The sequence below is a fragment of the Crassostrea angulata genome, chromosome 3 (genome assembly GCF_025612915.1).
Source record: "Crassostrea angulata isolate pt1a10 chromosome 3, ASM2561291v2, whole genome shotgun sequence".
In the NCBI taxonomy this organism is placed as follows: domain Eukaryota; kingdom Metazoa; phylum Mollusca; class Bivalvia; order Ostreida; family Ostreidae; genus Magallana; species Magallana angulata.
Window position 1 is genome coordinate 40,125,513 of NC_069113.1, and position 26,601 is coordinate 40,152,113.

At 33.7% G+C, this 26,601-nt stretch overlaps 3 protein-coding genes across 5 annotated transcripts; 1 reads left to right on the forward strand and 2 right to left on the reverse strand.

The window, feature by feature from the left end:
- The first annotated feature begins 417 nt into the window (after positions 1–417).
- On the forward strand, positions 418–9,121 carry LOC128176004 (kinesin-like protein KIF6). 2 transcript variants are annotated; one of them, XM_052841968.1, is made up of 21 exons: positions 418–582; positions 666–775; positions 1,336–1,410; positions 2,175–2,217; positions 2,460–2,564; positions 2,991–3,100; positions 3,437–3,566; positions 3,710–3,828; positions 3,938–4,025; positions 4,138–4,281; positions 4,509–4,699; positions 5,099–5,204; positions 5,403–5,568; positions 5,881–6,087; positions 6,430–6,588; positions 6,909–6,959; positions 7,116–7,194; positions 7,291–7,426; positions 7,935–8,251; positions 8,446–8,534; positions 8,746–9,121. In XM_052841968.1, the coding sequence occupies exons 1-21, from the start codon at positions 523–525 to the stop codon at positions 8,763–8,765; spliced, it is 2,505 nt and encodes an 834-aa protein (XP_052697928.1). In that variant the 5' UTR covers positions 418–522; the 3' UTR covers positions 8,766–9,121. The 2 variants fall into 2 exon arrangements, with proteins under 2 accessions (XP_052697928.1, XP_052697929.1); XM_052841969.1 differs by lacking the exons at positions 418–582; positions 666–775; positions 1,336–1,410; positions 2,175–2,217; positions 2,460–2,564 and adding an exon at positions 2,609–2,668.
- Positions 9,122–9,567: 446 nt separating this feature from the next.
- Positions 9,568–17,521, reverse strand: LOC128176007 (GTP-binding protein 2-like). Its single transcript, XM_052841974.1, has 11 exons — positions 17,293–17,521; positions 15,009–15,035; positions 14,257–14,441; positions 13,857–13,968; positions 13,471–13,668; positions 12,450–12,624; positions 11,911–12,127; positions 11,689–11,824; positions 11,349–11,579; positions 10,788–10,958; positions 9,568–10,632 (listed from the first exon to the last, which is right to left on the reverse strand). Exons 1-11 carry the CDS (start codon positions 17,359–17,361, stop codon positions 10,348–10,350), a joined length of 1,806 nt encoding a protein of 601 aa, XP_052697934.1. The 5' UTR covers positions 17,362–17,521; the 3' UTR covers positions 9,568–10,347.
- Positions 17,522–18,296: 775 nt separating this feature from the next.
- Positions 18,297–26,571, reverse strand: LOC128176005 (selenoprotein N-like). 2 transcript variants are annotated; one of them, XM_052841970.1, is made up of 9 exons: positions 25,929–26,570; positions 25,351–25,467; positions 24,120–24,487; positions 23,725–23,876; positions 23,178–23,419; positions 22,653–22,862; positions 22,089–22,291; positions 20,405–20,530; positions 18,297–19,682 (listed from the first exon to the last, which is right to left on the reverse strand). In XM_052841970.1, the coding sequence occupies exons 1-9, from the start codon at positions 26,442–26,444 to the stop codon at positions 19,583–19,585; spliced, it is 2,034 nt and encodes a 677-aa protein (XP_052697930.1). In that variant the 5' UTR covers positions 26,445–26,570; the 3' UTR covers positions 18,297–19,582. The 2 variants fall into 2 exon arrangements, with proteins under 2 accessions (XP_052697930.1, XP_052697931.1); XM_052841971.1 differs by lacking the exon at positions 20,405–20,530 and having other exon boundaries at positions 18,297–19,533; positions 25,929–26,571.
- Between the last annotated feature and the right edge of the window lie 30 nt (positions 26,572–26,601).

The window sequence follows — 26,601 nt, forward strand, 5'->3', positions numbered from 1 at the left end:
CCAGCCCAACCACAGTTTCCATGCAGATTGGTACTGTTTATTAGTTTTAGTTCTCCATGCCTTGCTGAGAATTTCTGCTGTTTTCTTCGAAAATGATTTTTCAAATTTTAAATTGTAAACCGATATCAGAGTAATTTAAATTTTGATTGTTACTTTTAACTTTTATAACACGTTAGGCCTATAAAATTTTAATGAGATAGGCCTATTGAGTAATACTTTTAAATGACTGCTTTTGTGTAACATTAATCATCTAAGCTTAAAAAACTAAATAATGAATGACCATTCCATTCAATGATTAAAAATCAAGTTTAAAATATTTCACAATATAATGAGAATATTCTGAGTTACTGTAAAACATCGAAAATCCGGAATGCTACGGATAAATTTTGTATTTTAGTTTTTGTAGATTCCACTTTTGTTTATAAATGGCGACGAAACTTGCTTGTCACATCTCTCAGAGAACTTTCAACCTTTGTCAATAAACACCGAATGATATGTAGACTCTGAAACTTAAACTTAACCATGGTAAAGCAAACCATTAAAATCTTCGCTCGTGTGAAGCCGACGAAATCCAGAGTAGGGGTAAGAGATGATGATTACTGGTTTTATTCATTGGTCACTGATTCAATGAGATAAAAAAATATGATTTGAATCTTTTGTTTCAGCTTTATGACATTGACGATGATGATGAATCGATTCCTCGTTTGACATTAAGTGTGCCAAGGGATTTGAAAGACGGGTTCATAAACAACAAAAAGGAAAACTACAAATTCAGGTATGACCCCCCCCCCCCCCCCCCAACACACAAAAGTGTCGTGTAATTCTTCATAACAGCTATTTTATGCATTTAGTGCCAGTAAATGTAATGTTTTGTGATTCAAATGTATGGCTGTTATCATAAAATCATAAATATTGAGAAAGTAATAAGAGTTGTAAATAAAGTCTAACCCCATTTTTTATATCATTGAATATACTCCTATAGAAGGTGCTTTGACCTTCTTGTTCAGGCAATACGATCATGTTATTACTAAGTACTAAAAAGGAAAATTTGTGATGTGTGTTTTAAAAAGAAGAGGATTGGTATGTAGTTGTTCAGAGGGCTGTACATTGTCTGTAATTACCCACAGGGGAGTCATATCAGTTCTCTCAATCGACAGCTGGTGGACTTCAAACCATGGTTTGCACAGATGTGGAATATATAGAATGTGGATATTTATGCCAATATAACCAATATTAGAGCATCTAAGAATATAGGGTTCTTAGGTATATTAAGAAATTATGATTTTGACTATGATTATTAAAGTTTTAATTTCATGCTTTTATTTCACTTTGTAGATTTGAAAAAGTCTTCGATCAGCAAGCCAAACAAGATGATGTTTTTGAACATGTAGCTAAACCTGTGGCTAACAAGTACGTATAAATTCCCTAGCTTTGAAAATTTAGTCAGATCATTCACTCAAAATATTATTTTGTAGCGCATAAAACTTTCTGTTTCTGTCATCATTTGAATGTAATACAATTGAAATGATGACAAAAAGGTGATGTATTTATGGTAACTGGTAAACCGTATATCCAGTAATTTTCGCGATGATCTATTTTTGCTTTTTTCGCGAACGCTTCTAAATCGCAAATAATTGAATACACAGAAATTATATTCTGTTTTATTTTCTATAAGAAACTGTTTAAATCACAAAAAATAACTGATGCAAATTAAAAATGTATGATAATCAGATTTTCCCCATTTTCGCAAATTTTGTGACACGCGAAAAAACAGATATACAGTATTTCTTTACAATACTGTTTTAACATATATGTGTACATCCAGCCAGTTCTTGTACGTTAAAGCATCAAAAAAGGAAAATTGGTGGTAATCCTATTTAAGACTAGGGATAATGCTACAAGATTATATAAATAAGATTTTTCTCTTAGTCCATAAATAAAATCATACTCTTAGTCATCTTGCACTTCAACTTCAGGTCCTGACATGAAAAAATTAAATTTTCTAATATCACTCATGTTCATGCATCTCTGGTCATTGTATAAAAGAAAGTTTAAAAGAACTCTTATTATAGATGCTTATTGAAATAAGTTGTATCAATGTATCAAAAACTGTTTTGGAAGATTTGACCTCAAATTATAAGATTCATTCAATTTAATGTTATTATGTTTTTCAGCATATTAGATGGCTACAATGGAACAATTTTTGCCTATGGACAGGTTTGAAACTAATGTTACTTCTGATGTCATGTAGATCTATTCTTATAAATGAAAGTTACCTAATAGACAGTTAATATCATCTAGTGCATTATTTTATATCTAAGAAAAAAATAATTTATCATTTCAATGCTACTGCAACAAACATCAGTAATTTCCATTGCTGTATGGAATTGTTTGATGTTAATACATAACCCTAAATGCTCCCTGCAAGAGAATAACAAAAGTATAACATTGTTCTATAGACTGGGAGTGGTAAGACTTTCACCATCACTGGTGGGGCGGAGCGATACAGTGACCGAGGAATCATCCCCAGAACTCTGTCCTATCTCTACGAACAGTTTGAACAGGTTCGTAATGCTGACAGTTTATGGGTCCTATCTGTATGAACAGTTTGAACAGGTTCGTAATGCTGACAGTTTATGGGTCCTATCTGTATGAACAGTTTGAACAGGTTCGTAATGCTGTCAGTTTATTGATACATGTCTGTACATTATGTTTCTTTTAATGTTCTTTTTAAAAACTGAAACACCTCTTTTATTTCAAAGAAGATGTATATTTGAATAATTCAAATCTTACTGAATTGTATATATTTTGCTTGCAAGATATCGCACAAGCTTTGATTGGTACCTTAAATTCATAGAATGGAAATGCATGTCAAGTTATCAATACCTTGTCATCTTCTTTTCTGTAATTTTTTTTTATTGTTAGGTACACATGCAAAGCGAATATTTTAAGCACATTATTTATGCTCTGTTATTTTGTATTGATTATAGGACTCTGAGAGAACATACACGTTGCATGTCTCATACCTAGAAATTTATAATGAAAGTGGTTATGATCTGCTGGACCCCAAACACGAGGCAGCCAAATTAGAGGATCTGCCGTACGTTATTTTCATGCACACCTTTTAATTTGCCTAGGTTTAAATAACATGTATTCATGATGCTTTTATTTTATTGCAATTTCTTTGAAGCCAGCATCAGTATGATTTTTATTTTGAGAGAGAGAGAGAGAGAGAGAGAGAAAGAGAGAGAGAGAGAGAGAGAGAGAAACTCTGAAATACATGCATTTATAATGCAAGACTCAGTTGGCATATAATGTAATGGAATAAGTCATCTTTTTTACATGTATGAATTTTTGATATAAAAATACATGTATTTCTTTTTGTCATAACACTCTAATTTTGCATTCTGAAAACAAAATGTTTCTCACAATGTAGGAAAGTGGCATTAATGGAGGACTCAGACCAGAACATTCACTTGAAAAATCTGTCCGTCCATGCTGCAGCCAATGAGGAGGAAGCTCTCAATCTTCTGTTTCTGGGTGACACAAACAGGATGATTGCTGAGGTTAGTACAACAAGCATAGAGTATGCATTGCACACACTTTATCTCAAAGATTTCTAACAGTGATTGAGAATTAACTTTATTTGGATTTTGACTGAAGAACAGAGGAAAACTCATTTGTTCTTTTTCTATTTTTATTTTTACAGACTCCCATGAACCAAGCCTCAACCAGATCCCACTGCATATTTACAATCCACGTTACCTCACGAGAAAGTGGATCAGCCACAATACGGAGATCCAAACTCCACTTGGTGGATTTAGCAGGGTATTCAAACTAGTTATCATCCACTCTAAAGCCTAGTCATGGGTTCATTTTCAGGTTTTTAAGCTATTCATTGTGGGTATATATTTATTTCATTTCATTTTATTTGCAGATCTGAGAGAGTTCACAAAACTGGGGTGAATGGTGTCTTACTGACAGAAGCCAAGTACATCAACCTTTCTTTGCATTTCTTAGAACAGGTACATTCTACGTTCTTGTTGAATTTTCATTTACTATAATATCGAAATTACATGTATTATACTATTCCCCTCTCCAGCACTGACACAAAGTTACTCTAACTTCCATTGTCAGGTAATTACGTCACTAGCGGAGAAGAATCGACAGCACATACCTTACAGAAACTCCATGATGACCTCCGTGTTACGAGACAGTCTGGGAGGAAACTGCATGACCACCATGATAGCTACGTGTTCCATCGAAAAACGCAACATTGATGTAAGAAAGAAAACATAGTTCTCAATACAAGTATCTCAATAACTCTCCAATGGAGAGTTAAATAACTCTCCAATGGAGAGTTAGAGTGTGATAAGATATTTTGACATTTCACAAGCAATTAATTTCAGTACACATTACAAATATTTTTTTCGGTAATCTTTACAGTTAATGTATTCAAACTCAAATGAAGTTAAGATATTTGATGGTTCATTTTTCTAATATTTTAGGAATCTATATCCACTTGTCGTTTTGCACAAAGAGTTGCAATGATTAAGAATGATGTTATGGTTAATGAGGAGCTTGATCCTAAGTTAATGATACAAAAACTGAAGAGAGAAGTCCAGAGTCTGAAGGAAGAGCTGGCCCTGGCCACAGGAGAACAGAGGACAGATGCCCTCACAGACGAGGAACTAGACAGGTAATGCACATGTACCTTTTATGGAGAACTTTATTGAACAGGTAATAAACAACAAAACTGTTATTGATACTTATCAGAAAACAAATGTCAGAAAGATGTTTTTGTGCAAGCTAGATAGTTACATATAATGCTTAAACTTTTTCATAGTTTTTCAGATATGCATATTCAAAATTTAAAACATGTACCAATGATTTGAAAAACAAACTTGACAAATATGAACACAATGAATGCAGTACATAACCTATTCATTCATTTAATCAATATTTCATGTTCTCCAATGTGACCATTTTGGTGACTTGTGTTGTGATTTTGTCAGATCTAAAAAGAATAGTTGACAACTGTATTTTGAACAAATTGTTTTGTAAGTACCGGTATGTGAACTTTTGGTATACATTGCAGATGTCGAGAGGCAGTGTCGGCCTATCTAACAGACACTGATCCAGATGCTATTTTATCCATTGGTGCTGATATGAGGAAAATACAAGCCTGCTTTTCAATATTGAAAGTTAGTATCAGCTCTACAATCTTGTAAAATGTATTTTAATGTCTAAAAATGTTTATACACTGGGAGTAAAAATTAATACATTTTGTTTTGATATCCATTGTAAAATGGCACATGTAAAGTGTACCTGCATGTGAGAGACAACATCAAATTTCATAAAACATTGGTCAGTATTTTAGTTTTTTCACAATGTCTTTTTAGAAATTTGTCCTTGACCAGCCAAAGGTAAAGGAAGTAGAGAGGACCCCCAGGAGTGCACAGTCAGAGAATTTTGGCCCCCCTCCAGAGCCTCCCGACACAGGACCTTATAGCAACACAGAAAACAACCGACTAAAGGAACTGGTGCAGCAGCGAGACAATGAGATCAGTATCCTCTCATATCAATAGCTGATTTAGGCCATAATGATGTATTGATGTTTGGTAATTTTATTAGGTCACAAAAGTATGTTGGGACACATCTATCACCATGAAATTAATACTTGCAATTCAATATGAGATTTTATTACTTTTTCAAAAGCCTTGAATGAAAATCTGGAATGATAAATTTTATGTAACAGCAAAAGTTCACAATCATGTCTGGGGGGAGTGAAAGAGGCAGTCTCACAGCAAGCTTACATTACATGGACTGAGATCAATATGTCACATCTATTTTATTGCATTAGCCTTAACACTAAAACAGACATTCTAGTGAACATGTTGAAAAAGGAGAAGAAGCGAGCTCAGGATGCGATATCTGAGTTGGAGAGTTTCGGCCAGCTTCCTCGACAGTCTTCCTCAACGAGCGAGTCGAGCATGGCCAACAGTCGATCCAACAGCCGGAACCAACTGAGTCCAGACAAGTCACAGAAGCTGTCAAAGAGCGAAGAAAAAGCCAAACAAACAATCTGTAAGAACTCAGTTGCTGTTTTAGTTCACTAGATTATGTTAGGGAAATGGAAAAATTTTGTTGATTCTGAAATCAAATCTAGGTTGAATGTCTTAAATACTGGCACATGTATTTAAAGTCAGGTAAACTTATTGATCAAATACTTCAACCCTCTCCTAGAAACTAACTTCTGGTACTTGTACCTGAATTAAACTCTAATACTGGTAATTCTCACATGTTCATTTCTGCTGCATGTGAAAAAGAAGGAAGAATGGCATTAAAAAAAAAACACCAGGAAATTTATGTCAAAGTTGGGTATACTGCCAAGCTTTTGGATTGATTTAATGTGATTGAATCTTTCAGTGGGTGACATGTCAGTGGGCAGACAGGAGGCCTTTGAGATTTTCAGGAGGGACTACTATAACAACCTGACTATAGAGGAAAACAAACACAACCTGAAGCAGCGATATGCAGAGGCCAAATCTCTGGGGGAGGGAGTCAACAAGTCAAGACAGAGAATCAGTAAGAACCTATGGAACACATTGCAAGCATTATTACATTACAAATGTCGCATCCAGAACAAGATCTCCACAGAAGATTTTGTTCTGACCCCCGTATTACCAGTACATGTGGGTGGCCTGATTTTAATGCATCAGTATGTGTCTTCAAAACTCAGTGTGCTATACATGTACACTGATCAATTGAAGTTATAGGTACAGTATGTAAGAAAATAAAGATAAAAATGATTTTATGAGGTGTTATAAGTACATGTACTCTATAACACCTTGTAAATATTTAATAATTGTGTTGGATTTACATCTTTATCCCTGATTTTATTACAGACCACGTGAAGGGCCAAATTGAGCAACACAGAATGCAGTTAGCCATGCAAGGTCAATAAATTTAAATAAATCAAGAATTAATACACTTCTTTGACATGTAAGCTGAAGAGAGGTTCAGTATTTTTAGATGTGTTTTGTAGAAAATGTTTGCTTTTGCCCAAGTAATCCCCCTTGGTGATAATATGTTGTTATTTTTGTTTCATTCAGGTCTTGTTGATGGTAACAACCAAGAAATAGATGAAGTTGAACAAGAACTCAGGGATGAAATGGAGGAGGAGAAATTAAGGTACCGGTAAATCTACTCAACAGATATCCATTATTGTTCTTGAATTAATAGTAGTGGTAAGAAGTTTTAAATTCATTTTATTGTTTTCCTGTTTAGATATAAAGAAAGCTTTGGAAGATTACGAACTCTCAAAACAGAAATAGAGCATTTACAACACCTGCTGGAGAAATCCAAAGTCAAGCTGATGAAAGATTTTGAAATTTGGTTTGCTGAACAGGCTACTCTGAATCAGGTACATCGCTGTATATGTGTACCAGTATTATTGACTTTTTTGTTGTGAAAAACGCTAAACAGTCATACGTCTCAGCATTAACAGACAAGATGTAATACTGTATACAGGGTTACTTTGCTCTGTGTTACTTTTGCTACTCTACACCTCTTTTGGTTTTGCTCTGTCTTAAATTCGTCTAGACACAATCGTAGGTAATAAAAAAGATAGCCCTGTCCTGTTACAATTCACCCAGTCTTCGATTGGCCTGCTGACAGCGAGGGCGAAAATTAAATGGGGGCAAATATTTCCCTTTATAAAGTACTTTGAGAATTACTGTACATGTATACTGTAGATTGAAGACAGCACTATATTCCTTTTGAAATTCACAATTTTGACATCATCCAATGAAGCAACCCATTCCAAAGCAAATTGATTGTAGTAGAGATTGATGCTAGTAAACATGGTATTTGATAAATAGAAAATAGTAACCTGACTGATATACAATACAGATGTATAAATTTTATTCAAGGGTCCTCCATCATCTCATGGAAGATCTGCCTGGAGAACACCCACACCCAAAAACAGAAGAGAAGGAATCTATGTGACAAACTCCATTAATCCAGAGAGGACATACATAGCAAACTCAGCCAATCCGGAGAGGGCACAGCTAACTTCGTCCTCCTCAGAAAAAGATTTGGGTCATCAGCGGCCATCATCTGGGCGCAGACAGAAGGTGGCCAGTAGTATAGCCAGCGGGTTCAATAACATGAGACCCCTCCCCCCAACCCACAATGGACACAGTAGTGGGGGTGAAGACAGTGCTGCAATGAATGGATACAGAACAAAGTAGGTGATCTTTTTTTTTACAGAGGGGTGTCTGGCTTTTTCAGCCATTCATACTATTGTTTTCTGAATAAGATAAAACTAAATAATGTATTAAAGCATTATGTCATGTGTCCGTTGCACCTTAGATTTATTTTGAGGAATCGCTGTAATTTTTCCAATACCTGTGCTATTTAATATTTCTTTTAATATTCTAGAAAAAATAACATTCCAATGACTGGGGACCCAAAAGCAGATGCTGATATTATGGCCTTTATCAAAGCAAGGCAAAATATCCTTAGAAAAGGTAAAGACATTTCTTTCAGTGGACAATGTGAAATATACTAGTATGTCTACAAAAGAGTACGGTATATTTGTGAAAGTTTACAAAATCTTTTTATTTGAAAACACCAAAGGCTCATGTAAACACCAGCTAGTTCCTTTCATTTTAGATATGTTTTTCCTGATATTACTGCTATCTTTCCCTGTATAATGAACTATTTAATATGTTTTTTCAGCCCAGCTAGATCAGAGATGACCAAACTATTCACAAAATGGACACTGGGTTTACACAGTGTAGAGCTTTCTACTAGTGCCAGACAAACGTAACTGCTACACAAACCGTCCAATATGTAGTTTTCTCCAGTACATGTACTACCAAGTGCTTTCATACAGTTCAGTGGTGGAGTTACTTCCCTTGGACTGCTCATGGTGTACTACAAAGTAATGATCACACTGCTGCACACTTCTAGTGCATTGTGCATTTACTGTACTTATATGGTGATGTGAATTGAGATTCCAAAGTTGTTCTTCATCTAGAGCGATGATGGTTGTGTTCTGTTCCACGTATTTATTAAGAAATCTGATCTTTGAATAAATATTTATGTGTATACAGATGTCTATTGGGGTGATTATGATACAAAGTAGCCAAATTCATTTTTATGCCCCCCTTCAAAGAAGGGTAGGGCATATTGCTTTGCTGCTGTCTGTCGGTCCCTCCACCAACAGTTTCCGTTCATTTTCTTCACATAGGATGCTCATATTCAAATGAAATTGGTATACAGGTTAACCATAACAATATCTAGGTCAAGTTTAATTTTGGGTACGTTTCAGAGTTATGTGCCTTGGACTTTAAAATTTTTTAATCATTTGTAGTTTCTGTTCATTTTATTCGCAGATGTTTCAAAAGGAGGGGGGGGGGGGGGGCATGTTTTACAAACATCCCTTGTTAAAATGTATTTGCTTACTTTCTATGTATTATGTCAGTTGTACATGTACATGTGTCAATGTACTATATAAAACAGCCAAGTCTTCAGGAAAAAAAATCCAAAACACAATACTGTATTTGTAACAAATTTTTTTTTGTTATTTTTTTTTTCACATTTGTCTGCAACAAAAAAACATAACAATTTATCATTTAAGTGAAGACCAGTGGAAGAATAACATGATGACAACTGGTTATCTTAGCTAACACACATAACAGTAAACAAGACCAACGCAATATACGCTAGAGAGTCATGTACATCAAGACAACCTACAATACACAGCATGATTCACACACATAACAGTTAATGGTTGAATTTGCTGAAAAACATAAAATAAGTCTGGTTGACTGGTTGCGAAAAAAAAGCATGCACAATATAGAGAAAACTGGTTCAATAAAGTATATGTACATGTATATGCCATTTATATTTGTTCATAAAATAGAAAAGGTACATTTAAAAGAAATTTTATAAATCATTTACAAGTAACTGTTATAAAAATTTGATTGACATGATAAAAATAATTTATGGAAATTGCACCTATAATTTTCAATAACAATAAAAATTTGCAAAAAGTAATGGAAAATGACATTAGGTGAGCTTCACATGTTTATCATGCACATCAGCAGTAATGATGGGTGTAAAAGCTTTTTACGAATACACAGAAACTCTACAAAATTTTTTATTCTAATTCATTCCTATGTTTGGAGTGAACACAATAAATCATAATAAAAATACAAATCTAAAACAATAAAATAAAAGCAGTCCTAATTTTACATGAAATAAAAATAAATAACTTAACATCAAACAAAAAAAAAACACTTGAGAGATTTTAAGTTAAAATGAGGTTCAGGGAATCTATCGGTGTGGGCTATCTACTCTGCCAATATCCTCCATAGGTCTTGTCTGAGGTTTATCTTTTTCATCGGTATCCTGGACATAGGCACCAGAAACATCATTCTGACCAGTGTCCATTAGACCGAGATCTTGAAAATCCCCATCTAAGGCTTGAACCTTGAGGACCTCCCCCATTCCTTTGGTTGTTCCCTGTCGGAAGAGCAGTCTGGACCCTGGTCTCACGAACTCTGGCTGCTTCAGGAAACGGAACAAGACACGTGCCTTTTCATTTGTCTTTATGGACTCCTAAAATAAAGAAATAAAACATTTTTTACCTTCATACTTTCTCTCGATTCCAAACTACTCATAAATACATTTTTTTCCTTTCAGAATCTGCCATTTGCAGAAAAATCAGATTTGAAGAGTTGTCATAAAGAAAACACTAACAGATATGTACATACCTTGTCTACAATGATATCCACCTTACAGATCTGGCAGACATTTCCCACATGCACTGTGGTTTCAAATCCTTTGCTGATTCGATGGCTGTGATAAAGCAGATAGATGTCAGCCTCGAAGATTCTGCAAACAAAGTTTGGGAAGGTAGACTTTGGGCTTACCAACACCATCCCCTGTGAAAGAAATTTATGCATATATATAATATATAGCTTTAGTTTTCACTGTTGCATAAAAGTTTTCACCTTTACATAAATTTAATCTTTAAGCTCAGATTTTTCATTTAATGCAGATAAGACAGAAAAGATGTCAGCATTTATTGCAAATGTATTATTGATTGTACAATATACAGAAAAGATGTCAGCATTTATTGCAAATGTATTATTGATTGTACAATATAATGCCAATACAATATAATAAACACATACATGCAAAGTTTTTATTCTTAAAATAATGTTTAACTACATAAAAGCAATTGAAAACAGAAAATCCATACAGAGTAAATTAAGATTATACAATATACACTTGGACTAGTATATATGAGCCTTATCTTTTTAAGTACATACCCTCCTGAGAATGTCTCGGTGGTTTTCAGTCAGAGCGACGGTAGCTGCCTGGCCCGCCTGAATGAGGCGACACGGGACTCTGTTCCTGTGGACAGTTTTGACGGTCACTTCCCGGAAGTTGCCATCCTCCAATGGACCGAGGTGTAACTTGTCCCCCTCCTTTATGGACCCCCGACTGATGTGGCCTCCTAGAACACTGTCAACACCAGGAACAGTGAACTGTGTGTCAATCTACAATGCAAATTTTGTTTATTTTAAAAAAATGGTCAATTAGAACAAAAAATGAACAGGAAATAAGAAGCAGTTTTAAAGAAGACAGTTGAATTGATTAGTTTCTGACCTGGAATTCAGTATGGTCTTGGGATAATTTCTCTCTCTCTGTCACATTCTTCATGGAAGGAAGAACATTTAGGAACCGGGTTAATAGATCCATATTTTTTCCAGTGACACTTGATATCGTAAATATGGGGGTTATCCTGCAATATAACAGAAGCATTTAGTATGAAGTATCCTAAAAATAACCAGTAAAGATCAATAAGGGGAATTCATGAGTAAGGTTTACCTCTCAGAGTTGAAGTTAGCAGCTGCTGTCATTGCGTCATCCTCAGATTTGATGCGTAATGGCACTCGGTTACAGCCGGGGGACTTCAGTATTTTCTCCAGCTGCGAGACGGTTCTTTCAATCATGAACCTCCTACACATGTCAATCTTGGTGATGACTACAAATACAGGGACGCCCAGCGCCAGGGCAAAACCAAGGTGCTCTCTTGTGGTGCCAGCTAAAAGTATAACCAAAATACTGTAAAATATCTGGAATATCCTGGTATTCTATGTGGGTATGATATGCATCACTGGAAAAAATTGTGATGCATTCATTCTAATGTTCATGTCGAAATAGCTGGAGTCGGGCTAAATTTTTTTTTTTTAATTGGTTGTTTGGGATTTAACTACAATTTTTATTGACCAACTGAAAATATTTACAATCATACTGGACTGATACTATTATAAAGACCTTTGAGCCATCATTTACAATACATGTATTTTAAGCCTGATATTATGCTTGATGTAGCAGGAAAAGTTTGTGTAATAGCAATCTCTTACCCATCCCTGTATTGGCAGACACCACAAGCATGGCAAAGTCTGGACAGTACCCTGTCAACCCAAATATGGTGGTTTTCAAGTATTTATGATGGCCTGCTAAATCTATCAGAGTTATAAGTTTGGTGGAATGTTCACATATCTCCTCCACTGTTTTAGAGTCACTGTAGTTGACTATCTGGAAGGTAACATATAATTTGAAAGTAAAGATTTGAGATAAATTAATAAGAGTATATTTCAAATTGTAGATTTCCTATGAAGAATATTGATATGTGATGGGGAAATCATTATAAGTGTACTGATTTCCCCTACACATATCTACCAGAAAAATATTTTGCTGTTACATGTATTAGCTATATTTATGTACAAATCTAAATATTATGCTTATAGTTGAAAATTTACTTGTAAATGAATGCCATTGTGAAAAATATAACTCTAAAGGTGACCAGACCTTTAGATTATAAAACTGGTTGGGGGATTCTCTGGACACTTATACTGTTATTCCCCCTACGCATCTAACAGAGAAATATACTGTTACATAAACCTGCTAAATACTTATGTACAAATCTAAATATATGTTTGATATCTATATATTTTTCATGTAACAACCTGGTTATTATTTTTTTTTCCTTCTATATTTGCTGTATCAATGACATACTTAGCATGAAACATTTCATGTGCGAAAATTTACTTGTAAATGAATATTTTTCTCCTTTTTTTCGTGCTAAACTGTAGTACAAAAAAAATTCCAAAATGTATGTTGCACTAAGCCTCTACGCAGGCCCACTACCTTCTGTTTTGTTACATATATATGATTGAATAAATGTTTAGATAAAAAAAAAATTCTTATCTAATATCTTCCCAGTCTTTAAATGTTAATGCTTCATTCTGATAGGAATAAGCAACATTTCTTTTTATTCTTGACTATTAAATCCTTAAATTTCATGATTTATGCATGAACAGGGTTTCTTACCTCCCCTTAACTATTGAATTCTACGACTTCTACATGTACAGGGTTTCTTACCTCCCCTTGACTATCAAATCCTAGGATTTCATGACTTATACAAGAAGTTCTTCCAGTCTGGATCTCATGTAGATGACGGAACAAATTCAGTCTGGCACGCCCCCTCCCATTGTCCAGTCCCCCCTGGGTGAGGACTCCGAGCAATGTGGATTTACCAGCATCCACATTCCCTAGTACTGCCAGTTTGAGATCTATAAACTGCAAAAATTGGAACAGTCGTCAAATTTCATTCTTATAACTAACAGTAATAACAATTCACCAGCTTTTTTCTTCAAATTTAATCTCTTAAATATTACCTGCTGTATGATTTTGGCAATTATTAAAACTGTATTTCATTCATAACATAGTGGAACAAGAAAAGACAGGTTGTGTATGTAATGGCCTACCTCCTGATTTTCAGGGACCTTTCTAATGAGGATTTCTAATGCTTTTCTTTGGCACCCTGCTCCCTCGGCTTCCACTAGACGCTCTCTAAGTATAGTTGTTGTAGCTCCAAGTCTGCAAACAAGCGAGTAATTATAAGTCTACAAACAAGTGAGCAAAAATAATCAAATTGTTTGGAATAACATTTAAATTGTTTTCAGTAAAGAAAAATGAATGGAATAATTTTGCATTTAATTAGCTAAAGCAGAAATGGTAAATTTTTATTCTGGATTACCAAAGAAAAAACTGATTCCATTTTCATAAAAATATACATGCATCATTTTCTATAAATGTAAATAAGTTGGAGGAGTGTGCTCAACTATAATAACCACATATGACAAAGACAACTTCTTTTTTCCTGACCTGCTGGCCATTGTGTTGAGTGTGTTGAGGGAGGCGGTCAGTTCCTGGTCCGTCAGCCCCACCAACAGGCCATTGTCCTCCACCCCGATCTCGTAGATGGCCTCCCCTTCTCCCTCCTCCAGCCGCCATTTCATTTGAGTGACAAGGTGCTCCACTCGAGATTCAGATGGGTTCACTAACTTCAGCTAATAGAAAATAAGTAACACTCTCAAATACCGATACTTTGCACCTATATTAATTCAATATGACATATTCATTCATATAAGGGTTTTTTTGTCATGTTTGATCACATTATTTTACTATTCAGTCATATTAATACTCTGAGCTATTTTGTTTATGATTTAGATATAGCATAATATATGTCACATTATATGGTTTCTATTTATAGCATGTATGTGGTGTCTACTAAGTTTAAATGTACAAATTTTAACATCTGAACAAACAAGAAAATGAATGGTTAGAAATATTTTTTTAGACTGATTATGTCAACATACAGGTAAAGAACAGATATGTCAAGGTAAACATAAATACAGGCTGATGAAATACTCCTCCTGAAAAATCTACATAAATTAAGACCTGAGATTTGAGATACAGTGCATAACATTTTTTCTGGCAATTATCTTGCTATATGCAATAAAATAATGCTAGCAATATAAATTGTTAAAAAAAAGTTAACAGATGTCGAAAGTGGGTGGCATGGTATTGAATAGAGTTATTGCAAATACAAAGTACAATATTAAGTGTATACATACCTTATACTCAATGTTTCCTTCTTCTATCTGTAAAAAGGAAATAAAGATGAGTTTGACATATTTTTGATTGAATTTCACCTTACGTATCATAAACAAAACAAACACAGACATATATAAGCAGAGTTGTCTAGGAAGGACCAATGGATCAATAACGGCCTCTTTTGAAGAAATTCTATGTTGATAACTTGGAAATGATGTATAACCTTGACTTTTGTAAAAAACATTATTGATAATTGTTTCCTGATTAAGACAGATTGGATACTAGCTATTATTCAGTATTTACTGTAGACATACTCAGGGGAATAATGTTTAATAAACATCTTTTTGGGGGTATGTTTTTCTGTCTCCAATTTTACATACCATGTGACCATAACAGTCAAAGATAAATGAAGATTGATAGGATTGATAAGGTTCAAGGTCATGCAACAATTATCATAATCTGTTCAATGTACGGTAGATATGGTCATTATGTCTGACTATATACTATCATCAAAATGATATATATGCTGCACAGTGCACAAAGTCCTAATTTGAATATATCCTCAACATTCATTTTTAATCCTGGAAATGAAACATCCCTACACAGTTCAGAGAAAAAAAACTTTTAAATATACCAGTACATGTATGTGTAGAAACTTCACTTGTTTATTCAAACAATAAAATGCTTTCTTTGGTGGTTCATTTGGGATATGAAGGTAGCGACATTGCAGGAAAAATACATAAATTTTTCCTGCAATGATCGCTACCTTCATAACCCGCATGAATCATCAAAGAAAGCATTTTATTGTTTATATTAACATCTTTCTTTAACTAATTAATAAGCTGATTATGAAAAGTTAGTAAAATTCACTAAATTACTGTTAATGTACAAAAGTATGTTAGCTAAAAGAAACAGCCAAAACGTCATGATTATTCATTATTTCGTGCAGTCTGGGATTTTACTAAGGTCGCTGTAGGTTCAGACCAATCGATAAACAGGGCGTGTCAATTTCAGTCCTGTCACTTTCAGCCGCTGTAGATTTCGACCAATCGATAAATAGGGCGTGTAGATTTCAGTCTGGGCTGTTTCTATAGAGCTATGAATTAACTATAAGTTTCCGTAAGAAATAGAGGAAATTATGCTTGTTAGATGTAAATATAATAATTCTAATGAAAATTATCCAATGTCTGAATGTTATTTATTTGATAAATTTACTTATGAAGGACCAATATTATTAATCCGAATCATTTATAACAGTAAACAATTGTATGACACTGGTCATCATTATGCACATCTTTGATGTCCTGTTAGGATGGCTGTTTAAATGATCAATGGTCCTGTTTACAAAGCTAAGCCCCCAGAGTTTTTAAATGTTACCCATTTCTCTATGTACTGGGTGTTAACATTTTTTCCATTTCTCTATGATACAGTGATGAAATCTAGAGAAATTAAACTTATGACCTCCAGATTGTTTGAATTTTACAAATCATATCATAGCAATAAAAATAAAAGTTATCATTAAATTAAATATTTACTGATAAAAGAATTATTGTTTCAAATTCATGAAGATATCTTGGATATTTTTCCTTTCATCGATTTCAACTGCATGTCTTTTACAGGTTAGAGTATTTTTATTAAAAGTCAAAATTATTAGTCAAAATTGTATTCATAAATATCTTGGGACAGACTAAACTGAAGAAATAATCTTGTAATAATAATCTTGACAAGGGTCAGTCTAAAACTTCAAGCTCAGCCAAATTTCTACCGAGATAAAGTAATATATATATTAGGTCAAACTGAATTATCTAATGGAGCTTCAGATTTGCTGTTAGAAAAAATATGAAGCATATAAAAGTGATGAAAAATATTGAAAACATTCCATGAATTGCAGTGTTTTAAAATAAAGTGGTATGCATGAAGATAAATAAATAAAATGTATAATGATAAAAGATAAAATTATTGGACAATAATATTGGGCTGGACCATAATAATCACTAATCCTGCTCAAAGTTACACGATCTAAAAGTGTTTTATATCCGTAATCTACGATAGCAGATAACAGCTGTGTGTATAACTATAGGCATATGTGTATATAAGAGAGCGCAATAGATTTATTTTGAGGACAAGGTCAAATCCACAAAATCAAATAATTTTTTTTAGAAATACAAACCTATCATATATAAGTTTTTTCAATATACATTCTTAAAACATTCTGTTATAAATCGTTAATCAGTCCATGCATATTGCTGAGAATTAACGCTGCGATCCATAAAACAAAAACAATAATATTTTGACGTCGGTTACCTCTGGTGGAAGGGCCGCGGGCAATCCAATCGCCACGTCTCCGTGGTCGGTAGCATTTAATTCATCCATTTTCTATCGTTCTTTATCGTATATGATGCCGTAGCTTTGGTGTTAAGAACATTTCAAACTTCCTAATTGCACAGTGTGGTCTAAATTTAGATAACATTGTATCAGCTGTTGCTACTTTTGGCGGCCATATTGCATCATCTAACTACAAATACCCGGATGATAATAATAATCAACAGAGAATATAAAATTGAAAACCAATATCGTTTTCCCCGGATTTTTATTGCAGAGAGCTGATGAAATGTTTGCAATATTTGTGAAATGGGGTCGATTGAGAGCTTATTAAATATCTATGGATATGGAAAATTACATTATCAAGTGTTTTTTTAAACTATAGTATAAGAATAGAATTCAATAAATGTAGCATTACATGTATTTATTTTCTGTAAATTGTGTTTTGTTTAATGAATGAATTCAATATTTATTTGTTTTATACGATATGGGACAGTTTACGCTTTATAAACCGCGAAGCGGTTTATAAGTTTATAAAAAAGCGTAAACTGTTTCAAACCATTTTATATCGTATAAAACAAATAAATATTGAATTCATTGCATAAAATTTAATTTTTTTACTCATCATTGTAGATAAAAACGGTCATTTGACCTTTAAAATGACGTAAAATTGTACAAAATTCAAACGTAACGTCAGGCGTATTGATATGTTTTTGACGTTAGCCTTACTATGACGTAGGCAACATTCTTTATACGATATAAAATAAATATCTAAAAAATATCTAAAAAAATTTTTAGCCAATCAGAAAGTGCGTTACAACCAAAATTAAATTATTTCATATTGCACATTAAAAAAATTGATTAACAAATTAACTTTTCAATCAAATCCCGAATAACAGTTAAAATGATTCATTAACCATTCAATTTATCTTTATTTCCTCGAAAGACATTTGTCTCTCATTTTAAAAAGGAAAAAAAGTAAAAACTTGTTTTTTATCAATATTTTTATTTAGTATAATAAAAACCAAGCAAAAGAAAATGTATAATAAATGTAATCAGTCATATGTCAAACTTGATTATGCCTGCAAATCACACAATGATATATACCTAGTACTCATAAAAAAATTATATCTTTTTTATCAAAGACCAGAAGAGGCTATTCTGTTCAAAGATGAATTGTCTGCCCTTTGTCACTCCTCCAACTATGCCAAGTACAGAGTACTTTTAGACAGAGTCATCATTATGGACAAAGCCAGCTTAATTCATCCCAGAACAAAACAGACACCCCTGAACAATCTTTCCACATGTTCTCTCTTCATTCAATAATGATATCATGTACAATGCATATACCTGTGGTATTGATAAACTTAAATTATACATGTATTAATTACTGGTAATTGATTTTCATGACAAAATCAAGACATTAATAAAAATGATAAATAAACAATACATCTAATTGGGATTCCCAGAATATTTTTTTTAAAATTAAAATATGAGATACAATCCTATATGAAACTTTTAAAGGCCACAAAAATAATACCCAAATTATACAAGTACCCTTAAAAAAAATAAAACTTCAAAAGAAAATATGCCTAGGAAATCACAAGTTAGAAAAGAAAGCTGCAAAACAGGTGTATAAAGAGTCTCTAATCTTAAAATTATGTTTATGGAATAAATAACTATTTATAAAAAAAGGAAGCAGAAAACGCAACATATACACAATAAAGATATTGTCAAAACAAAGAAATATACTGTATTCATTGGCATGTCATAAACTATGGATTTCATTTTTTGGCCATGATGTATATCATAAGGAATTATACAGATCAATGTCATGTAATAATGTGATGTCATATGAATAGAAAACCCTGTCCATATCAGAACCATACATAGTAATTATATATTATCCCATTTCATATTTATATTTTTATATGAAAGAAAAATAAGTTGATGCCAGATCATTGCATAGACACCAATAATAAACAGAAAATGCATTATAATGCATTACACATGTATTGATTGTAAATATAATCAATAGAATATTGCAACAAAATAAAAATACATTTGCATTCAAAAAAAGAAAAGAATTAATGGTCCCATTAAAATACAAATAATGAGATGTAATTCATCCATTATCCAGAGGATGTCTGCAGATAATCCGCGGAGCGTTTAATTCCTTCCTTCAGAAACGCATGGTAATGATAGGTATGAGGGTCTTCAAATCTACAACAACAAAAATCGCACAAGATTGATCAGTAAATTGTTCTATCTTTTACACATTTCTAAAAAAAGCATCGGGCATGAAAGGAGCTGATTTCTGAATGGCATGCTGCAGAAATTTCATGTAATGGTACTCTTGAGGGCCATCGAACCTGTTAAGAAAAAAAATAAAAACTCAGAATTAGATGAAAAAAAAATGTTGAATTTTTGTTATAAGGATTCTTTTTTTTTTATCACCAAAGCCATATACCGGTACTGGTAACTTTTTTTTTAAATGATAGAAAACCCAAAACCATAAGCCACCCATTGACGTGTGCTAAATATTTGTGCAATCTGTGGAAAATAAGTTCAAAAAGTTGCAAGAAAACACTCTTAATTATTTGATACATATTTGATTGAAAGACACAATATCTATTTTCATCGAGAAATAAACACAACATTAAACAAGATTAACAGAGACAGAAGTTGGTTAAGGGAAATCCAGTAAATAGCACCCAGTAATACATTTTTTAATATAAAGAAAAGTGTGAATCCAAGTTGGTTGATCAAAAGAAAAGGCACAAAAAATTTAATCTTTCAAACTTAATTACAGCTTTGGGAGTGATAGAGTTTTGTGTCAGAACAGACAAGTTATATCAATTAAAATGAAACTAATTTTAAAATCTGTAACTTTCTTTGGTTAGATAAAACTAAATTTTTTTAAGTTTCTTTGATTAAATAGAAACATTTTTGGTGTTCAAACAGATAATTTCACAAACCACAACAGTGATGGTGGAAGTAAACAGAAAAGAATTGTGAGAGTAAAATGTTGGGAAATCCGAGCTACACATAGTCACACAAGAAGTTAGATCACCACTACAAGGTCTATACATACCCATCCGCCTTAAATTTCTCCAGATCTTGTTTTAACCTGGGGCACATCATGTCCCCTTGTGGGCCTGCTAATCTACTAGAGGCAGTTATTCTCTTGGGCTTAGGATTGACTTTTTCCATGAACTCCCTGTAAAAATTGCATTCTTTTTTATGCTCCATTATCTAGACTCCCCCAAATAATTAATCATTGGTACTTCTGGGTACCACTTTATACCGGTATGCAATTTATCATTCACCATCCTCATCTTATATTCTCCATATAAGTATCTCGATCAATAAAAATATAGTATTTGAATGTATTCCCTCAAATTAACATTTTAATTTTCACATAAACAGACTTTAAAATTTTCTTTCTTTTTTTTTGCCTTATCGTTTTAATTACGTGATCTTTTCCATTTCCCCACCCCTACCCTAAACATTAAAAGGACAGCTGAAATTAAGTTCATTCCACATTTATAATGACAAAGTTTAAGGGTTCATGCATTGCATTTGGAACAGCTGAAATCCCATTACTTATAAAGTAAACAAAGGAGAGATAAACCCATGCATATTCCAAGAAAGTGAACAAAGTCCCAAAATACATGCAGTCTAACTCAATGGTTAGGGAGGCAAACACACAAATAAACCATATTTTCATAAACACAGATAGAATTTCTTAAAATTTTCATGGTTATAGGTTTATAATTGTAAAGTTTCGTCGACCACACCAAAGTGACTGCAGAATTTCCTGTTGTTTGGGAAAAAAAGTTAGTTATTTTGTTTGAAATGAACAAATACTGCACAGAACTCACCTTTCATTTTGTTTACCATAAAAAAAATAAGTTATATTTTTAAAATTCGAAAAATAAAGGCTGATAATGATCAGCAACGGTGAAGAATCTGTACAGTATTTCACACAACTTTTAAAAACAAGGTATGAGTTAGTATGTCTTATCTAAATTGCTATATATCAGCTCCTTTCAACAACATAGTATGAATATTATTTAAAACAAACAATTTTAGTAAAAGTATAATGTGAAAATTTCTGCCTTTCTGCTTGGAAAAAAGAAAGTAAAAGTTTATACATTTTCTCTACTCAAGCTGAATGGTGATGGCAGTAAGGTAGAAAATGTATTGAAGCCCATGTATCATAGTTATACATTTGACCTTCATGGACTTGCTTTTTAAATGCATAAAAACTATGATAAATGTATTACTGCAAACTACAATTCTGATGATAGAGAGATATATTGATTCAAGTCACTTGTGGGTTAATGACAATTTGGTGAATGATGATTGAAACTTGCATAGATAAAATTTATTAACATGGAAATGAAAAAGATTGCCAAGCTGGAATGATAACCAAAATATCTTGAATTCAAATGAAAATATTTTTTTTTTAAAACAAAACCTGGTATTTTTACAACTCTTCATTTTTACTATATTTTGAATTTATTTCACCCGTTTATAATGACTGCCTACTTGCTGTGGCTTAACTTCCCCCTTGCTTTGGTTTACCAGAAGGTGCCTGTCGATAACCATAGCTAACAAAAAAAGAATTTCCCTTACTGTGGTTTACCAAAAAGTCCCCGCCATAAACCCTAGTTAATTATTCTAATGACTCCCCCCTTGCGATGACTTACCCAAAGGTACCCACTGTAAACCTGAACTAATACTTTAATGACCTTCCCCCTGCAGTGGCTTACCCAAAGGTCCCCGCCAGGGAGCTGAAGAGGGAGGGCTCATCGTCGCCATCTGCTCCTTCATCCATGAACTCGTTGGCGTTGACCTTGTGGAGGATGGTGCCATTAGGTAGAGCCACCATCATCATCACCGGGAACTTATAGTTCTCCAGGAAGTGGCTCGCCACCTTGCTGTACTCGGGCTGATGAGAATCTTTTTCAAGTTCCTGAAAAGATGGTTTATATTTTTAAGAACAACAAAATAGTCACGCCACATTGGCAAGTACAATCTGATGAAAGCTCATTCTTCAACTGTTACTACAAGAGATGTGTCTTTGTCCAACTTCTGCATAGGAGCAAAAGAAAACTGGAAATTTTTTGTTTGTTAGAATTTAAACTCTTGATGATAGAAAATCATTAAATAACATTCAAAGAGTACAGAATTTAAATCATATATAATCAATCACATTAATTTGCTAATTGAAGCTAAATTCTATAATTCTATGGACACAAAGTCACTTAATAACCTCTTCATAACATATACAGCTTCACTAAACAAAATGAAACTGTCATCAATTGAGCACTCACCTTCAAATCAGCCACGAGTGACCAGCTGCTGACAAAGCTCTCGTTGAGGAGAGCCAGTACGGGCGTACTCTCGAGGGCTGTTTCCCTCAGAGTACGCCCTGAACCTCAGCAACTCTGATCGTCCAGCGCACCCCAAAGTAAGATGTGGTGCACCAGGCGGTTCTCTTTCTTGGCGACTTCAAATGCGTCCGTGAAGTTGTAATACACTATCTGCAGTAGTAAGTAGGAAGAGTAAAAAATAGCACTTAACATCCTAATTGGGGGATTTTTTAAATATTATTTTTCCCATGTTTATGCATATCTTGTGTTTGCAATAAGCAATGAACATTTCTTGCATTTTATCATTTACTTTAAGTTTTATAAAGGTGCAATCAAATAGCATTCTACATGTTGTAGCTCTTTCTAACAAAGAACATTATTAAACTGGCATATACATGTTAAAAGATTATTAATAATATGAAAACCTACAAAACATAAATCAGACCACATAGTCAAAAATAGTGGTTTGATGTACATGTATCTTACCTTTTTAAATGGATAGAAGGCTATTTCTAGAGTCCTCTCCGCATCATACATGGATATCTCCTTCTTCCACTTCATGTTCTGGACATTCTTTGCCATGTTCTTATCCTCTGGAAGCTCTTTCTCTTGGAGGTCTTTGGGGACTTTTTTGGATGGACTGGTGATTTGGATCTCCATCTGAGGGATAAACCCAATGTCGACCTCCATATTTTCATCAGTCTCTGGACCATTCAGCCATTCCATATCTAAAGCACACAACTCTCAAGTTAGAAAAATACTGGCACATGAATATGTACTGGTCAAGAATGGATTTCAAACTTTTTAGATGTATTTGTAGGATAAATGATTATTAAATATTTAAAACAATAAAACGTGCTGTCTACAAGCTGGTTGGAATTTTGAATATCTTTTCCTTAACTTTGACAAAATGTTAAGAGCACTTATTTTTCCACATGATATAAATGTATAGTATTAGCTTCACTAGAACTCAATGTTCTAAATATTGAGTTTACTTGTGTGAAAATTTTCGAAATTGCTATAATAAACATACCAATATTGAGACGTTTGTCGGTGGGAACATACATATGGAAGTACTCAATATGGGAGCCATCTCGTGAGATTATCAGATTGCCCTTGAATTGAGCTGGTGTGAACCAAAATGGGTAATATGGCGGATCATTCAGTTGAAATTCTGCATGAATCCTACAACAGTTTGAGAAAAACATATGTTAGCAATTATGGTTTTTTTCAATCAAGTAAAATGATCAATTATGAGAACACAAAATTTTTTTTCAAAGATAAATAAATTGTTAACCAGGAAAAAATATTTTATATTTGAGGTATTATTCCTGCTATCTGCTATCCCCTGACCCTACCCTCCCCTCAAAACTATTGATTTCCTTTTAAAATTATATATTAAAATTGTATACACAGTAAGGCAGTTACCTGAAGACTATGTCAACATATTTGTCATTGAATGCTCTTATAGTGGCCTTGGCCCCTTGAGGAGCAAACCTGGTCCTGAGGAAGGGGCGAGGATGAAACATGGTCAACAATCGATGGATGAGGACCACTCTATCCTCCACCTTAGGAGGATTATAGCGGTTGCTGGATTTCATTTGCACGTCAAACATAGCAAAAATTCCCTCGTCCATCTTGTAGATGTCATATACTTCGCCTACTTTCTCAAGGAGCTGTTTGTCTTCTGGGAAGAAGGCCTGTTTAAAATGTTTGGCCCCATAGTTGTTCCACTCTTGAGTGAGAGACGTCCATTTTTTCAGACCAATCAAGGAGTCCATAGAGTCGGACAGGAACTAAGGAGCATGAAAAATACATATCGTTCATGTCACTTCAATCTCATTATTTAATAGTGAAATTATTTTCAAACATGTTAAGCATAAATAACCCTCATACTAGTCACATATAAAATGTATATACCGTATTTTCATGAAATTATTTACAGTTCATCAAAATGACAGTTTGAAATCATGAACTTTGACCTTTTGTAGTTGTAAAATGGGTCCGGCAAAATCATCTGTATTTTATATGAAAATAAATTTAAACTACAGCATAGTTAACAAAATGGTGTGTTACGTTGGCAGAATTCCTAAAAATAAAACATAAATGCAAACCTTATCTTATTCTACCGGTATTTTTAAATATTACACAAAATGATTCATATGGGTTTTTCCGTCTATTGCTCAGAGTTTGTGTTTAAAAAGCCCAAGAATTCATGTTAGAAAAAATGCAAATAAACCTAAGAAACAACTTGCAATGCGAAATTACATTTTGTTGATTTTGAAATATATTAGTAAAATCACAATGAAATCAATGCCCACCAGTACTTCAGTACTTTGATTAAAAAAATACTGTTACATGTTATGTAAAATTCATACAGCAAGATGTTGCATCAAAAGGACTGAACAAACAAACCATAAAAGTGAAACATGAGCAGGGTGAAAGTAAAAAAACTGAAATTGACACCAACAGATCCTGTTGGCCACAAATCTAAATATACCAATAAAACGCAACAGCTGTTGCATGGAAACTCAAACAACAGATTGACAAAAAAACAAATCATGTTTAAATCACAGCATAGTGTCATTACAAATGCTCTTTCCATTTAAACGGACTAACTGTATTATCAGTACTTTATATATATAATGTAGCTTTATACCGATTCGTTGAAGTCTTTTGTCATGGTCTCTAGGAGGAGAGGTTTGAAGCTAGCTCTAGCAGTTAGAACTTCGTCGTCTTCATCAATAAGTTGGGTATACTGAACATTTGCTGTTATCTAAAAGTCAAATAATACATGGCATTGCATAAAACTGGTTTAAACTGCACATATACACAATATTAGATGGACAACTGCAAATTATTAGATGTTTATTTGTTATTAAATGAAGACTGGTGCATAAAACATATAAAGCAGTATACAGTAACATATATAATGAACATAAACAGATTAAACCAAATGGCAGATTTTAAAAGGTAGCTATTAAATTCATAACTGTCATATAATGATGTCAGTTTTACATTACCGGGTATATTTTTTATAGCCTTAATTCAATCTAAAATTTTACATTACCGGGTATATTTTTTATAGCCTTAATTCAATCTAAAATTTTAAACGGAATTGACAAGGATTGATTAAATTTGAATACCATATACATCGGTATATATGTATATTAACATAGTAATTTGTTAATCGTTATTTCTCAGTTAAAATTATTGCAATGAGACATGTGTCCTTACATTAACCCCGTCTCCTATCAGCCTGTAGTACATTGCTTCATACTCCTCCAGGGACAGCTTTCCGTCCATGTCTCGGTCATACTGGCGGAAAAAGTCCACCCCTGCATCCCCGATGACATTCTTCAATCCGGACTCAGAATCCCATGGGATGATGCCATAGTAGTACTTCCATACCCTGTCTCCAATGAACCCACCCAGGATAACAAAGCCAATGGCCATAATCACCAGAACTGGGTAACAAATCCATTTGGGTATGGCAAATATTACCCTATTGGCTGGAATATAAATAACGTCAGGTTGCGGGTAGGGCATTTGTTGTGGCATGGGTTGCTGTTGCTGCTGTGCCGGGGCCTGTGTTTGTTCAGCACTTGCAACTTCCTGGCCATTTTCCGCTGTAGTTGTTTTATTGTCCTTTTTCTGTTTCTGTCGACCTTGTTTTCTGTTCCTGAGTTCTGTATCCCCCTCACCCCCTGGGTCAGGGCCGGAGGGCTTCGACAAATCCTCCTTTTTCGGCATTTCTACTCCCCAAGGCTAACGTGTCGTCCTCTCCATGGCTGTTGTCACGTATGCAGAGATAAAACTTCCTGGGACTGCACTGCGAAATAACCTCCTCGTTGCTTGCCTAAACAAGTTGACTCGGAACTCCTCGAGCATGAAATTTGTTTTCATTCAT

Excerpts from the sequence above, each read along its gene's own strand:
- LOC128176007 (XM_052841974.1), bottom strand. The coding sequence starts at position 17,361 with ATGGATGAATTAAATGCTACCGACCACGGAGACGTGGCGATTGGATTG. Across the intron at positions 11,825-11,910 it reads GCTAACTTCAACTCTGAGAG|GATAACCCCCATATTTACGA; the intron begins GTAAACCTTACT and ends GTTATATTGCAG. Across the intron at positions 11,580-11,688 it reads AAGACCATACTGAATTCCAG|ATTGACACACAGTTCACTGT; the intron begins GTCAGAAACTAA and ends TTTGCATTGTAG.
- LOC128176004 (XM_052841968.1), top strand. The coding sequence starts at position 523 with ATGGTAAAGCAAACCATTAAAATCTTCGCTCGTGTGAAGCCGACGAAA. Across the intron at positions 5,569-5,880 it reads GCAGCGAGACAATGAGATCA|ACATTCTAGTGAACATGTTG; the intron begins GTATCCTCTCAT and ends ACACTAAAACAG. Across the intron at positions 7,427-7,934 it reads AACAGGCTACTCTGAATCAG|GGTCCTCCATCATCTCATGG; the intron begins GTACATCGCTGT and ends ATTTTATTCAAG.